This window comes from Salmo trutta, chromosome 9, assembly GCF_901001165.1.
Source record: "Salmo trutta chromosome 9, fSalTru1.1, whole genome shotgun sequence".
NCBI lineage: Eukaryota > Metazoa > Chordata > Actinopteri > Salmoniformes > Salmonidae > Salmo > Salmo trutta.
The window spans coordinates 46,157,140-46,174,583 of NC_042965.1; the positions used below are offsets into that span (position 1 = coordinate 46,157,140).

Here is a 17,444-nt window from a genome sequence, read left to right on the forward strand (position 1 = left end):
TGTCCTCAAAAAGACAACACATTAGGACTGTCCTCAATAAGACAACCCATTAGGACTGTCCTCAACAAGACATTAGGACTGTCCTCAACAAGACAACACATTAGGACTGTCCTCAACAAGACAACCCATTAGGACTGTCCTCAACAAGACATTAGGACTGTCCTCAACAAGACATTAGGACTGTCCTCAACAAGACATTAGGACTGTCCTCAAGAAGACAACACATTAGAACTGTCCTCAACAAGACAACCCATTAGGACTGTCCTCAACAAGACATTAGGACTGTCCTCAACAAGACAACACATTAGGACTGTCCTCAACAAGACAACACATTAGGACTGTCCTCAACAAGACAACCCATTAGGACTGTCCTCAATAAGACAACCCATTAGGACTGTCCTCAACAATACATTAGGACTGTCCTCAACAAGACAACACATTAGGACTGTCCTCAACAAGACAACCCATTAGGACTGTCCTCAACAAGACAACCCATTAGGACTGTCCTCAACAAGACATTAGGACTGTCCTCAACAAGACAACACATTAGGACTGTCCTCAACAAGACAACACATTAGGACTGTCCTCAACAAGACAACACATTAGGACTGTCCTCAACAAGACATTAGGACTGTCCTCAACAAGACAACCCATTAGGACTGTCCTCAACAAGACATTAGGACTGTCCTCAACAAGACATTAGGACTGTCCTCAACAAGACATTAGGACTGTCCTCAAGAAGACAACACATTAGAACTGTCCTCAACAAGACAACACATTAGGACTGTCCTCAACAAGACAACCCATTAGGACTGTCCTCAACAAGACATTAGGACTGTCCTCAACAAGACATTAGGACTGTCCTCAACAAGACATTAGGACTGTCCTCAAGAAGACAACCCATTAGGACTGTCCTCAACAAGACATTAGGACTGTCCTCAACAAGACAACACATTAGGACTGTCCTCAACAAGACAACCCATTAGGACTGTCCTCAACAAGACATTAGGACTGTCCTCAACAAGACAACACATTAGGACTGTCCTCAACAAGACATTAGGACTGTCCTCAACAAGACAACACATTAGGACTGTCCTCAACAAGACAACCCATTAGGACTGTCCTCAACAAGACATTAGGACTGTCCTCAACAAGACAACACATTAGGACTGTCCTCAATAAGACAACCCATTAGGACTGTCCTCAACAAGACATTAGGACTGTCCTCAACAAGACAACACATTAGGACTGTCCTCAATAAGACAACCCATTAGGACTGTCCTCAACAAGACATTAGGACTGTCCTCAACAAGACAACACATTAGGACTGTCCTCAACAAGACAAAATATCAACTAAGAAAGTGGAAGAAAAGTCAGTCAACGGCATGTTCATCAAAATATGCTTTTCCACAGCTCCAGGACCAAGCTGCCACTTGCCATGTCTCTCACCACATAAACGTCAATCAATTCATTTGATCACCCCAATAAACGTCAAATCAGTTTAGTTGATCACCCCCAATAAACGTCAATCAATTTGGCTGATCAAGACCCTTGGCTAACTGTTGCGGCCTGCCATTCACTAATACTGTTTGCCAGACACAGTCACATTCTTCACTTGAGGGCTTAGCTAAATCTTCTTTTACATAATGCAGACATACGGTAGTGACCCTGGCGTTGCACCAAGCACCACGCTCTACCATCGGAGCCACACGGGGCAGGGTAGACTTACGTACGTTCTCACAGTCGTTACAGTCCAGTAGTCCAGCCTTCTGAATGGACCTCTTGACCTCTAGGGAGAAGTTCTCAAACTCCGGCTTGACCGTCCGGAGCAGCGTGACCGTGTTGAGGGCAGAGTACGCTTGTCGAGCCTCACTGTCGTACTTATCCCCTCGCTTCCACGAGCCGTTGCCTAGGAAACCATACGAGAGCGAGAGAAAAAAAGTGGTGAAATTGCTAACATGTTGAAATGTATATCTACTAATGTCTATCACAATGTAGTGCAGGCCTTGACCGACAGATGTATATGGTATGCAGGCCTGGACCTACAGATGTATATGGTATGCAGGCCTATACCTACAGATGTATATGGTATGCAGGCCTGGACCGACAGATGTATATGGTATGCAGGCCTGGACCGACAGATGTATATGGTATGCAGGCCTGGACCTACAGATTTATATGGTATACAGACCTGGACCTACAGATATATATGGTATGCAGGCCTGGACCTACAGATGTATATGGTATGCAGGCCTGGACCTACAGATGTATATGGTATGCAGGCCTGGACCTACAGATGTATATGGTGTCAGCTCAGGAATTTGAACCAGCAACCTTTTGATTATTGACCCAACTCTCTAACCGCTAGGCTACCTGCCACCCCACCATCACTGTATACAGTTGAAGTCAGAAGTTTACTTACACCTTAGCCAAATACATTTAAACTCAGTTATTCACAATTCCTAACATTTAATCCTAGTAAAAATTCACTGTTTTAGGTCAGTTAGGATCACCACTTTATTTTAAGAACGTGAAATATCAAAATAAGAGTAGAGAGAATTATTTGTTTCAGCTTTTGTTTCTTTCATCACATTCCCAGTGGGTCAGAAGTTTACATACACTCAATTAGTATTTGGTAGCATTGCCTTTAAATTGTTTAACTTGGGTCAAATGTGTCGAGTAGCCTTCCACAAACTTCCCACAATAAGTTGGGTGAATTTTGGCCCATTCCTCCTGACAGAGCTGGTGTAACTGAGTCAGGTTTGTAGGCCTCCTTGCTCGCACACGCTTTTTCAGTTCTGCCCACACATTTTCTATAGAATTGAGGTCAGGACTTTGTGATGGCCACTCCAATACCTTGACTTTGTTGTCCATAAGCCATTTTGCCACAACTTTGAAAGTAGGCTTTGGGTCATTGTCCATTTGGAAGACCCATTTGCGACCAAGCTTTAACTTCCTGACTGATGTCTTGAGATGTTGCTTCAATATATCCACATAATTTTCCAACCTCATGATGCCATCTATTTTGTGAAGTGCACCAGTCCCTCCTGCAGCAAAGCACCCCCACAACATGATGCTGCCACCTCCATGCTTCACGGTTGGGATGGTGTTCTTCGGCTTGCAAGCATCCCCAAAACTATAGTTTGTTAACAAGAAATTTGTGGAGTGGTTGAAAAATGAGTTTCAATGACTCCAACCTAAGTGTATGTAAACTTCCGACTTCAACTGTATATGTAGGGTAGTGTTACCAGATCATCATGAATGTATATATACACTGAACAAAAATATAAAACACAATATGCAACAATTTCAAAGATTTTACTGAGTTACAATCCATATAAAGAAATCAGTCAATTTAACTAAACTGATTGACGTTTTTTGGGCTACCGATTGGTGCAGCGGTCTAAGGCACTGTATCGCAGTGCTAGAGGCGTCACTACAGACCCGGGTTCGATCCAAGGCTGTATCACAACCAATCGGGAGTCCCATAGGGCGGCGCACAATTGGCCCAGAGTTGTCCGTGTTAGGGTTTGGGGTAGGCCGGGGTAGGCCGTCATTGTAAATAAGAAACTGACTTGCCTAGTTAAATAAAGGTAAAATAAAACATAAATTAATTAGGCCCTAATCTATGGATTTCACATGACTGGGAATACAGATATGCATCTGTTTGTCACAGATAACTTTTTTTTAAAAAGGTAGGGGCGTGGATCAGAAAACCAGTCAGTATCTGGTGTGACCACCATTTGCCTCATGCAGCACAACACATCTCCTTCACATAGAGTTGATCAGGCTGTTGATTGCGGCCTGTGGAATGTTGTCCCACTCCTCTTCAACGACTGTGTGAAGTTGCTGGATATTGGCGGGAACTGGAACACGCTGTCGTACAGGTCGATCCAAAGCATCTCAAACATGCTGAACGGGTGACATGCCTGGTGAGTATGGAAGAACTGGGACATTTTCAGCTTCCAGGAATTGTGTACAGATCCTTGCGACATGGGGCCGTGCTTTATCATGCTGAAACATGAGGTGATGGTGGTGGATGAATGGCACAACAATGGACCTCAGGATCTCATCATGGTATCTCTGTGTATTCAAATTGCCGTCGATAAAATGCAATTGCGTTCACTGTTCGTAGCTTATACCTGCCCATACCATAACCCCACCTCCACCATGGGGCACTCTGTTCACAACGTTGGCATCAGCAAACCGTTTGCACCACACGACGCCAAACACGTACGTGGTCTGCGGTTGTGAGGCCGGCTGGACGTTCTGCCAAATTCTCTAAAACGACGTTGGAGACGGGCTTATGGTAGAGAAATTAACATTCAATTCTCTGGCAATAGCTCTGGTGGACATTCCTGCAGTCAGCATGCTAATTGCACCCTCCCTCAAAACTTGAGACATCAGTGCCATTGTGTTGTGTGACAAAACTGCACATTTTAGCGTGGCCTTTTATTGTCCCCAGCACAAGGTGCACCTGTGTAATTATCATGCTGTTTAATCAGCTTGTTGATATGTCACACCTGTCAGGTGGATGGATGATCTTGGCAAATTATAAATACTCACTAGCAGTAGCTCTTCAACCTCAGGAGGCTGAAGAAATTCGGCTTGTCACCAAAAACACTCACAAACTTTTACAGATGCACAATCGAGAGCATCCTGTCGGGCTGTATCACCGCCTGGTACGGCAGCTGCTCTGCCCATAACCGTAAGGCTCTCCAGAGGGTTGTGAGGTCTGGACAACTCCTCACCGGGTGTGAACTACCTGCCCTCCAGGACACCTACACCACCCGATGTCACAGGAAGGCCAAAAAGATCATCAAGGACAGCAACCACCTGATCCACTGCCTGTTCACCCCACTAACATCCAGAAGGTGAGGTCAGTACAGGTGCATCAAAGCTGGGACTGAGAGACTGAAAAAATCGCTTCTATCTCAAGGCCATCAGACTGTTAAACAGCCATCACTAACATTGAGTGGCTGCTGCCAACATACTGACTCAACTCCAGCCACTTTAATAATGGAAAAATTGATGTAATCAATTTATGACTTGCCACTTTATATAATGCTTACATACCCTACATTACTCATCTCATATGTATATACTGTACTCTATACCATCTACTGCATCTTGCCTATGCCGTTCGGCCATCACTCATTCATATATTTATATGTACATATTCTTATTCATTCCTTTACACTTGTGTGTATAAGGTAGTTGTTGTGAAATTGTTAGGTTAGATTACTTGTTAGATATTACTGCACGGTCGGAACTAGAAGCATCAAGAATTTCTCTACACTCGCATTAACACCTGCTAACCATGTGTATGTGAAAAATACAATTTGATTTGATTTGTAAACAAATTTGTGCATAAAATTTGAGAGAAATACGCTTTTTATTTACGCATGGAACATATGTATTATTCCAGCTCGTGAAACATGGGACCAACACTTTAATTTGTTGCGTTTATATTTTGTTTCAGTGTATATGTGGGTGTAGGGCTGGGATCAGTGTTACCGTAAGACGTGGAGTTGAAGAGTTCGATGTTGAAGAAGATGTAGCTGCCGTTGGTGAGCCTCCGTCGATGAGCAGCCAGCATGACGTCTCGGACGATGTCAGCTCCCGCGCACATGATAACAACTGTAAGAGATCAACATGAAGGAACCAGTGTTACTCCTCAACCTGTTTCAACAAGACTAGAATACATGAACCAGTGTTACTCCTAAACCTGTTTCAACAAGACTAGAATACATGAACCAGTGTTATACCTCAACCTGTTTCAAACAAGACTAGAATACATGAACCAGTGTTATACCTCAACCTGTTTCAACAAGACTAGAATACATGAACCAGTGTTATACCTCAACCTGTTTCAACAAGACTAGAATAAATGATTCAGAGGACAACTGGGTGAAAGTGTTGTGGTCAGATGAGACGAAAATGGTGCTCTTTGGCATCAACTCAACTCGCTGTGTTTGGAGGAGGAGGAATGCTGCCTATGACCCCAAGCACACCATCCCCACCGTCAAACATGGAGGTGGAAACATTATGCTTTGGGGGTGTTTTTCTGCTAAGGGGACAGGACAACTTCACCGCATCAAAGGGATGATGGACGGGGCCATGTACCGTCAAATCTTGGGTGAGAACCTCCTTCCCACAGCCAGGGCATTGAAAATGGGTCGTGGATGGGTATTCCAGCATGACAATGACCCAAAACACACGGCCAAGGCAACAAAGGAGTGTCTCAAGAAGAAGCACATTAAGGTCCTGGAGTGGCCTAGCCAGTCTCCAGACCTTAATCCCATAGAACATCTGTGGAGGGAGCTGAAGGTTCGAGTTGCCAAACGTCAGCCTCGAAACCTGAATGACTTGGAGAAGATCTGCAAAGAGGAGTGGGACAAAATCCCTCCTGAGATGTGTGCAAACCTGGTGGCCAACTACAAGAAACGTCTGACCTCTGTGATTGCCAACAAGGGTTTTGCCTTGTTGGCAAGTACTAAGTCATGTTTTGCAGAGGGGGTCAAATACTTATTTCCCTCATTAAAATGCAAATAAATTTAAAACATTTTTGACATGCGTTTTTCTGGATATTTTTGTTGTTATTCTGTCTCTCACTGTTCAAATAAACCTACCATTAAAATTATAGACTGATCATTTCTTTGTCAGTGGGCAAACATACAAAATCAGCAGGGGATCAAATACTTTTTTCCCCTCACTGTATATGGCTGTAACATGTTAAACTGATCACGTCTCCAGTTACCGTAGGAGGGATAGAAAGCACCACTCCATACTCTTTCAACTGTTAGATACAATTATGAAACACACAATTCGGTAATGTTTTGCACCTAAAAAGAAATGTGACACACACACACACACACACACACACACACACACACACACACACACACACACACACACACACACACACACACACACACACACACACACACACACACACACACACACAGATAGATAGATAGATAGACACACACAGACAAACACAGATTCACACAGACATAATGCACGTAGATAAGTAAACATGGCATGTTGTGCCCACTTGAGTCCTTGTGGCTGATTTCTGAAGTGCCCAATTACTTAGAGTACTCTCCTAACCCTGCACTCCACCAGAGTTCAGTAGAGGCCAATGCCCTTCCAATTAAATCAATTGAACGTCGGTCTTCAAAAGCAGGTTGCCACCACAGATTTTCCTGGTAGAGGGTGGGACATTGCATAAGATTACCACTGAAAGCTAAATAATAATCACAGGTAATCTCTTTAATCATATTTCATGTGGACCCATGCAGAGCACTGTGTCACTGCTACAACACAGACTGAACAACGAGGTGATATCACTAGGAACAACGAGGTGATATCACTAGGAACAACGAGGTGACATCACTAGGAACAACGAGGTGATATCACTAGGAACAACGAGGTGACATCACTAGGAACAACGAGGTGACATCACTAGGAACAACGAGGTGACATCACTAGGAGCAACGAGGTGACATCACTAGGAGCAACGAGGTGACATCACTAGGAGCAACGAGGTGACATCACGAGGAGCAACGAGGTGACATCACTAGGAGCAACGAGGTGACATCACTAGGAACAACGAGGTGACATCACTAGGAGCAACGAGGTGACATCACTAGGAGCAACGAGGTGACATCACTAGGAACAACGAGGTGACATCACTAGGAACAACGAGTTGACATCACTAGGAACAACGAGTTGACATCACTAGGAACAACGAGTTGACATCACTAGGAACAACGAGGTGACATCACTAGGAACAACGAGGTGACATCACTAGGAACAACGAGGTGACATCACTAGGAACAACGAGGTGACATCACTAGGAACAACGAGGTGACATCACTAGGAACAACGAGGTGACATCACTAGGAACAACGAGGTGACATCACTAGGAACAACGAGGTGACATCACTAGGAACAACGAGGTGACATCACTAGGAACAACGAGGTGACATCACTAGGAACAACGAGGTGATAATGAAAGGATGTCACAGCTAGAGGTTTGTGTCTCCTACATAGTCTTAATAGCATTAGGTTGTTGATCATGTCAGTCAGAACTACAGAGTGAAGCTACGTACTTCTAGTAGAGGATCATGTAGAAGAACAAGTCAGAGGGAGATATGTGTATATACCTAGAATCTCTTTCTACATGTACATATTACCTCAATTACCTCGTCTAACCTGTGCCGCCGAACATTGACTCTGCACCGGTAACCACCCTATACAGCCTCGCTACTGTTATTTTATTGTTGCTCTTTAATTATTTGTTATTTTTCTTTTTTCTTTTTTACTTCAGTTTATTTTAGTAAATACTTTCTTAACAACAATTTTTCTTACAACTGCATTGTTGGTTAAGGGTTTGTAAGTAAGAATTTCACTGTAAGTTCTACACCTGTTGTATTTGGCAAATGTGACAATTATTTTTTATTTGATTTGAATTTAATTTAATTGAACTCTTCCCCTGGAGTCATACCAAGTATTGCTGGCTAAGTAACCCTAGAGTAGGCACAGACCCTACAGTAGATACAGACCTTACAGTAGATACAGACCTTACAGTAGACACAGACCTTACAGTAGATACAGACCCTACAGTAGATACAGACCCTACAGTAGATACAGACCCTACAGTAGATACAGACCTTACAGCAGATACAGACCTTAGAGTAGATACAGACCTTACAGTAGACACAGACCTTACAGTAGATACAGACCCTACAGTAGATACAGACCTTACAGTAGATACAGACCTTAGAGTAGATACAGACCTTACAGTAGACACAGACCTTACAGTAGATACAGACCCTACAGTAGATACAGACCCTACAGTAGATACAGACCTTACAGTAGATACAAACCTTACAGTAGATACAGACCTTAGAGTAGATACAGACCTTACAGTAGACACAGACCTTACAGTAGATACAGACCCTACAGTAGATACAGACCTTACAGTAGATACAAACCTTACAGTAGATACAGACCTTACAGTAGATACAAACCTTACAGTAGATACAGACCCTACAGTAGATACAGACCCTACAGTAGATACAGACCTTATACAGACATTACAGTAGATACAGACCTTAGAGTAGATACAGATCCTACAGTAGATTCAAACCTTACAGTAGATACAGACCCTACAGTAGATACAGACCCTACAGTAGATACAGACCTTATACAGACATTACAGTAGATACAGACCTTAGAGTAGATAAAGACCCTACAGTAGATACAAACCTTACAGTAGATACAGACCTTACAGTAGATACAGACCTTACAGTAGATACAAACCTTACAGTAGACACAGACCCTACAGTAGATACAGACCTTACAGTAGATACAGACCCTACAGTAGATACAGACATTATAATAGATACAGTAGATTCAGACCTTATACAGTAGATACAGTAGATACAGACCCTACAGTAGATACAGACCTTACAGTAGATACAGTAGATACAGACCCTACAGTAGATACAGACCCTACAGTAGATACAGTAGATACAGACCCTACAGTAGATACAGACCCTACAGTAGATACAGTAGATACAGACCCTACAGTAGATACAGTAGATACAGACCCTACAGTAGATACAGACCCTACAGTAGATACAGTAGATACGGACCCTACAGTAGATACATACCCTACAGTAGATACAGTAGATACAGACCCTACAGTAGATACCTACCCTACAGTAGATACAGTAGATAGAAAACCTACAGTAGATATAGTAGATACAGTAGATACAGACCCTACAGTAGATATAGTAGATACAGTAGATACAGAGATTACAGTAGATACAGACCCTACAGTAGATACAGTAGATACAGACCCTAAAGTAGACCCAGCAGATACAGTAGATACAGTAGATACAGACCCTACAGTAGATACATACCCTACAGTAGATACAGTAGATACAGACCCTACAGTAGATACAGTAGATACAGACCCTACAGTAGATACAGTAGATACAGACCCTACAGTAGATACAGTAGATACAGACCCTACAGTAGATACAGTAGATACAGTAGATAGACATTACAGTAGATACAGACCCTACAGTAGATACAGTAGATACAGTAGATAGAGATTACAGTAGATACAGGCCCTACAGTAGATACAGTAGATACAGTAGATAGAGATTACAGTAGATACAGACCCTACAGTAGATACAGACCCTACAGTAGATACAGTAGATACAGACCATACTGTAGATACAGTAGATAGAGATTACAGTAGATACAGGCCCTACAGTAGATACAGTAGATACAGTAGATAGAGATTACAGTAGATACAGACCCTACAGTAGATACAGTAGATACAGGCCCTACAGTAGATACAGTAGATAGAGATTACAGTAGATACAGGCCCTACAGTAGATACAGTAGATACAGACCCTACAGTAGATACAGTAGATACAGACCCTACAGTAGATACAGTAGATAGAGATTACAGTAGATACAGACCCTACAGTAGATACAGGCCCTACAGTAGATACAGACCCTACAGTAGATACAGTAGATAGAGATTACAGTAGATACAGACCCTACAGTAGATACAGACCCTACAGTAGATACAGTAGATACAGGCCCTACAGTAGATACAGATTGTTTGCCCAGGTCTGTTTGATACAGTATGATGCTGTTAATGACAACAGTACTACAGGCAGGGATACATTCCCCAGGTCTGTTTGATACAGTATGATGCTGTTAATGACAACAGTACTACAGGCAGGGATACATTCCCCAGGTCTGTTTGATACAGTATGATGCTGTTAATGACAACAGTGATACAGGCAGGGATACATTCCCCAGGTCTGTTTGATACAGTATGATGCTGTTAATGACAACAGTGATACAGGCAGGGATACATTCCCCAGGTCTGTTTGATACAGTATGATGCTGTTAATGACAACAGTGATACAGGCAGGGATACATTCCCCAGGTCTGTTTGATACAGTATGATGCTGTTAATGACAACAGTGATACAGGCAGGGATACATTCCCCAGGTCTGTTTGATACAGTATGATGCTGTTAATGACAACAGTACTACAGGCAGGGATACATTTCCCAGGTCTGTTTGTGTTTGACGTGACAGTAGAACAATAGGAGTTGGCGAGACAGCACAAACAGATCTGGGACCAGGCTAACCTATCCCTCACCGTACAGCCAGAACCAGGGGAAATCATTCCTCTGTCTAGAGGTCTTCCTTCACAAGGACAGTCAATATAGGAGTGGAAAATGTAAGCACTGAGCAGTAGCGTTAGCAGGGCCACGGCCCCCCCAGCCGTCACCCAAATATCCACAGAAAACCTGTGTGGTAACCATGAAATGTTTTCCCATGGAGCAAAGTTTTTTTTTAAATAAACAACAAACAGACAAACAAACAACAAGGCTAGTCTGAGGGTTTGGAAATAACTTGTCAGAGTGTCCCAGCGTCGACTAGCCGTGGTCAATAGGGCATATTCAGATTCTGAGTGCCAAACGGCAGCCTATCCCCTGTACAGTGCACTACTGTTGACCTGGGTCCATAAGGCTTTGGTCAGAAGTAGTGCACTGTTTATGGAATAGGGTTATATTTGGGATACATCCAGAGTCTGCTGGAACATTCCCACAGCTCTGTCACTATAGTGGAGGGTTGGGGTGGCTGGTCAGGGGGGCTAGCGCCCAGCGCCTCATGGCTCCTGAAATATCCTCCTGCTCCCAGAAAGAGGGACACACTTCATCTCAGTGCTCCTGCTGCTGGTGCTGCCGGCCCTACAGCACCCTTTAATAAGGCATGCCGAGAGACAGGAACACAACAGTCCTCTGTGTATGTGTGTCACTCTCTGTGCTTCTGTCTCTTTCTCTCTCTCTCTGTCTCTTTCTGTGTCTCTCTCTATGTCTCTCTCTCCCAGTCTGTGCTTCTGTCTCTCTCTCTCTCTCTCTCTGTGTGTCTCTCTCTCTGTCTCTTTCTGTGTCTCTCTCTCAGTCTCTCTGTGTCTCTGTCTCTCTCTCTCTGTCTCTCTCTCTCTGTCTCTTTCTATGTCTCTCTCTCTCTATGTCTCTCCCTTCCCAGTCTCTCTGTGTCTCTGTGTCTTTCTCTGTGTGTCTTTCTCTGAGTGGATAGAAAACACTCTAAAGTTTCTAAAACTGTTAAAAATAATTGGGAAAAAAATTGAGGTCATAGGATTTTCCAATTGTTTTCTATGGGATACCCTTATTATTAGGAACCTGGTTGCAGTTCCTATGGCTTCCACTAGATGTCAAAAGTCTTTAGAAATTGTTCGATGTTTTTCTTTTGAGAAATGAAGAAGTAGGTGGACTCTACTGTTTTGGTGCGCGTGAACTGCAGCGCACTTCACGTTGTTTATATCCGGTATGAGAAACAGTTTATTCCGTCTTAAAATTTTTATCGATTATTTACGTTTTAGGGTACCTGAGGTTGGATTAGGAATGTTGTTTGAAATGTTTGGACCAAGTTTACAGGTAACTTATTAGATACTTTGTAGGCATGTTGGGCGAGTTGAAACTGGTGTATTTCTGAATCAAACGTGCCAAATAAATGGACATTTTTGGGACATAAAGAAGGACATTATCGAACAAAAGGCCCATTTGTGATGTTTCTGGGGCATTTTGGAGTGCCAACAGAAGAAGATCTTCAAGGGTAAGGCATAAATTATATCGCTATTTCTGACTTTTGTGGCGCACCTGCCTGGTTGAAATATGATTTTCATGTGTTTGTATGTGGGGCGCTGTCCTCAGATAATCACATGGTTTGCTTTCGCCGTAAAGCCTTTTTGAAATCTGACACAGCGGCTGGATTAACAAGAAGTTAAGCTTTATTTTGATGTATAACACATATATTTTCAAGAATGTTAAATATTTCAATTTGGTATTTTTGAATGTCGCGCGCTGCAATTTCACCGGATGTTGGCCAGGTGGGATGCTACTGTCCCACCTGCCCATCAGAAGTTAAGTGTATATCTGACCTCATTAAGTGTATATCTGACTTCATTAAGTGTATACCTGACCTCATCAAGTGTATACCTGACCTCATCAAGTGTATACCTGACCTCATCAAGTGTATAACTGACCTCATCAAGTGTATAACTGACCTCATCAAGTGTATAACTGACCTCATCAAGTGTATAACTGACCTCATCAAGTGTATACCTGACCTCATTAAGTATATACCTGACCTCATCAAGGGTATACCTGACCTCATCAAGGGTATACCTGACCTCATCAAGTGTATACCTGACCTCATTAAGTATATACCTGAACTCATCAAGTGTATACCTGACCTCATTAAGTATATACCTGACCTCATCAAGTGTATACCTGACCTCATCAAGTGTATAACTGACCTCATCAAGGGTATACCTGACCTCATTAAGTATATACCTGACCTCATCAAGTGTATACCTGACCTCATCAAGTGTATACCTGACCTCATTAAGTGTATACCTGACCTTATTAAGTGTATACCTGACCCTGAATTAGCTCTTGACATTTCTCATCTATTTTTATATTACTGGCAGACAAACACATTTCTTTTAAAAGCTATAGACAAAAAAAATTATATTATCCCTGGTTTTCTACAGAACTCTCATATATATTTAGAACAATAAACCATGCCTGGGCCAAAGCTAGACTAACTGATGCTGTTGTGGACCGGCATCTTTTCAGGTAACTGAGAAGTAAATGTAAAAAAGGCTAAATCAAGCTACTTCCTGAGTTCTATCGCAGACTCTGCTGGTGGTCCATCTAAAACAGTTAAGGCGCTAAAACGTGGAAATTCCTCTCCTTCCCTACCCAAGCAAGTTATACTGAAATCTGACATCATTAATGAAAAAAATGAGATGCTTTTAATCAACATTTTATGTCCGCCGTTTTTTTTGTTTGAATGAAACCTTGGTTTAATAGACCCCCGGGTCAGTCAGTAAACTTTTCGTTCCTCTCCCAGCCGCTAGTCGACTTGATAGAGGACCAGACAAACCCCCCAGTGAATCCTTGTACTCTCTGGAGCAGCTGTCTACTTCTGATGTATTGGAACAACTATTTATGATTGATGTTAAATAATCTACTGGGGCTGATATGCTTGGTCCCTTCTTATTAAAGCTTTCTGCGCCATTGATTACTGAAGCATTAACACATGTTTTTAACTTAATAATTATATCGAGTACTATTCCTAGAGTTTGGAAGGCGGCCCATGTGCTTCCTCAACATAAAGGTGGCGACCCGTGTGATCTAAATAATTATCGTCCCATTTCCAAACTCTCTGTTGCCGAGCAACTATCCTGGAATTATTGATTAATACTCAGCTTAGATCCCTTTTAACTGCTACATATCGTCTGAATGTAAACCAGTCAGGGTTCAGACCAGGATATAGTACCATCTCTGATACTGCTACATATCGTCTGAATGTAAACCAGTCAGGGTTCAGACCAGGATATAGTACCATCTCTGATACTGCTACATATCGTCTGAATGTAAACCAGTCAGGGTTCAGACCAGGATATAGTACCATCTCTGATACTTCTATGGTTTTAAGGATCTCTTCATTGACCCTCTTCATTGACCTGTCCAAGGCATTCAACACTGTGCTGCCCTCTTCATTGACCTGTTCAAGGCATTCAACACTGTGCTGCCCTCTTCATTGACCTGTCCAAGGCATTCAACACTGTGCTGCCCTCTTCATTGACCTGTCCAAGGCATTCAACACTGTGCTGTCCTCTTCATTGACCTGTCCAAGGCATTCAACACTGTGCTGCCCTCTTCATTGACCTGTCCAAGGCATTCAACACTGTGCTGCCCTCTTCATTGACCTGTCCAAGGCATTCAACACTGTGCTGCCCTCTTCATTGACCTGTCCAAGGCATTCAACACTGTGCTGCCCTCTTCATTGACCTGTCCAAGGCATTCAACACTGTGCTGCCCTCTTCATTGACCTGTCCAAGGCATTCAACACTGTGCTGCCCTCTTCATTGACCTGTCCAAGGCATTCAACACTGTGCTGTCCTCTTCATTGACCTGTCCAAGGCATTCAACACTGTGCTGCCCTCTTCATTGACCTGTCCAAGGCATTCAACACTGTGCTGCCCTCTTCATTGACCTGTCCAAGGCATTCAACACTGTGCTGCCCTCTTCATTGACCTGTCCAAGGCATTCAACACTGTGCTGCCCTCTTCATTGACCTGTCCAAGGCATTCACACTGTGGATCACACCTTACATATTCAGAAACTCCCTACGATTGGCTTAGATCAGGCTGCTTGTAGCTGGTTTGAAAATTATTTAAAATACTGAACACAGTGTCTTGACGTTAAATCAGGATGTTTAGACAAAACAAAAGGTGTCCCGCAGGGTTCGATTCTTGGTCCAGTTCTTTTCACTATTTATATTAACAGCATTGTTCTATCTGTACAAAACTGTAATTTTAATGTGTACGCAGACATCACTGTTGTATACGCTACTGCCCCTATGGTAGCTCAGGCTCTGTTGACTCTTAAATCTGTTTTTACTAGCTTGCAGAAAGCATTGGTTAACCTAAAGTTGGTACTAAATGCTGGTAAAACCAAGTACATGTTATTTTCCAAATCATGTAATATTGTAACTGATGATTTGTGCATAAGTACGTTAGATGGTGCCCCCAATGATCGTGTCCCCGACAATAAATATCTGGTCATCTGGATTGACGAAAAGCTATAATTTAAAAGCATGCTGACGAGTTAGTTAAGAAATTAAGAATTCAGTTGGTCTTCTATAGGAACAGGGCATTTCATTAAATAGTAGAAAACAGATAATTCAGTCTACATATATTACTGTTATAGATTACGGTGATATTACATACATGAATACAGCTACCAGTGTTCAGAAGCCCTTGGACACAATTCATCATAGCACACTTCGTTTTATAACATCTGACAGTTTTGACACTCACCACTGCATCCTTTATCATACAGTTGGTTGGACCTCACCACTGCATCCTTTATCATACAGTTGGTTGGACCTCACCACTGCATCCTTTATCATACAGTTGGTTGGACCTCACCACTGCATCCTTTATCATACAGTTGGTTGGACCTCACCACTGCATTCTTTATAATGAAGTTGGTTGGACCTCACCACTGCATCCTTTATCATAGAGTTGGTTGGACCTCACCACTGCATCATTTATCATAGAGTTGGTTGGACCTCACCACTGCATCATTTATAATGAAGTTGGTTGGACCTCACCACTGCATCATTTATCATACAGTTGGGTTGGACCTCACCACTGCATCCTTTATCGTACAGTTGGTTGAACCTCACCACTGCATCATTTATCATAGAGTTGGTTGGACCTCACCACTGCATCCTTTATCATGAAGTTGGTTGGACCTCACCACTGCATCCTTTATCATACAGTTGGTTGGACCTCACCACTGCATCCTTTATAATGAAGTTGGTTAGCCTCACCACTGCATCCTTTATCATACAGTTGGTTGGACCTCACCACTGCATCCTTTATCATAGAGTTGGTTGGACCTCACCACTGCATCCTTTATCATAGAGTTGGTTGGACCTCACCACTGCATCCTTTATCATACAGTTAGTTGGACCTCACCACTGCATCCTTTATCATACAGTTGGTTGGACCTCACCACTGCATCCTTTATCATACAGTTGGTTGGACCTCACCACTGCATCCTTTATCATACAGTTGGTTGGACCTCACCACTGCATTCTTTATAATGAAGTTGGTTGGACCTCACCACTGCATCCTTTATCATAGAGTTGGTTGGACCTCACCACTGCATCATTTATCATAGAGTTGGTTGGACCTCACCACTGCATCATTTATAATGAAGTTGGTTGGACCTCACCACTGCATCCTTTATCATACAGTTGGGTTGGACCTCACCACTGCATCCTTTATCATACAGTTGGTTGGACCTCACCACTGCATCCTTTATCATACAGTTGGTTGGACCTCACCACTGCATCCTTTATCATAAAGTTGGTTGGACCTCACCACTGCATCCTTTATAATGAAGTTGGTTGGACCTCACCACTGCATCCTCTATCATGAAGTTGGTTGGACCTCACCACTGCATCCTTTATCATACAGTTGGTTGGACCTCACCACTGCATCCTTTATCATAAAGTTGGTTGGACCTCACCACTGCATCCTTTATAATGAAGTTGGTTGAACCTCACCACTGCATCCTCTATCATGAAGTTGGTTGGACCTCACCACTGCATCCTTTATCATACAGTTGGTTGGACCTCACCACTGCATCCTTTATCATAAAGTTGGTTGGACCTCACCACTGCATCCTTTATAATGAAGTTGGTTGGACCTCACCACTGCATCCTCTATCATGAAGTTGGTTGGACCTCACCACTGCATCCTTTATCATACAGTTGGTTGGACCTCAC

At 42.8% G+C, this 17,444-nt stretch overlaps 1 protein-coding gene across 4 annotated transcripts in view; it reads right to left on the reverse strand.

Annotated features, from left to right (window-relative positions):
• LOC115200656 (atrial natriuretic peptide receptor 3) overlaps positions 1-17,444 on the reverse strand; it is an 89,682-nt gene that overhangs the window by 50,036 nt on the left and 22,202 nt on the right. For all 4 annotated transcript variants that reach the window (XM_029763861.1, XM_029763860.1, XM_029763859.1 and 1 more), the window contains exons 2-3: positions 5,518-5,640; positions 1,734-1,909 (exon numbers count right to left, since the gene is read on the reverse strand). In XM_029763861.1, the coding sequence (XP_029619721.1) occupies positions 1,734-1,909; positions 5,518-5,640 (299 nt within the window). The remainder of the gene's footprint in view (positions 1-1,733; positions 1,910-5,517; positions 5,641-17,444) is intronic.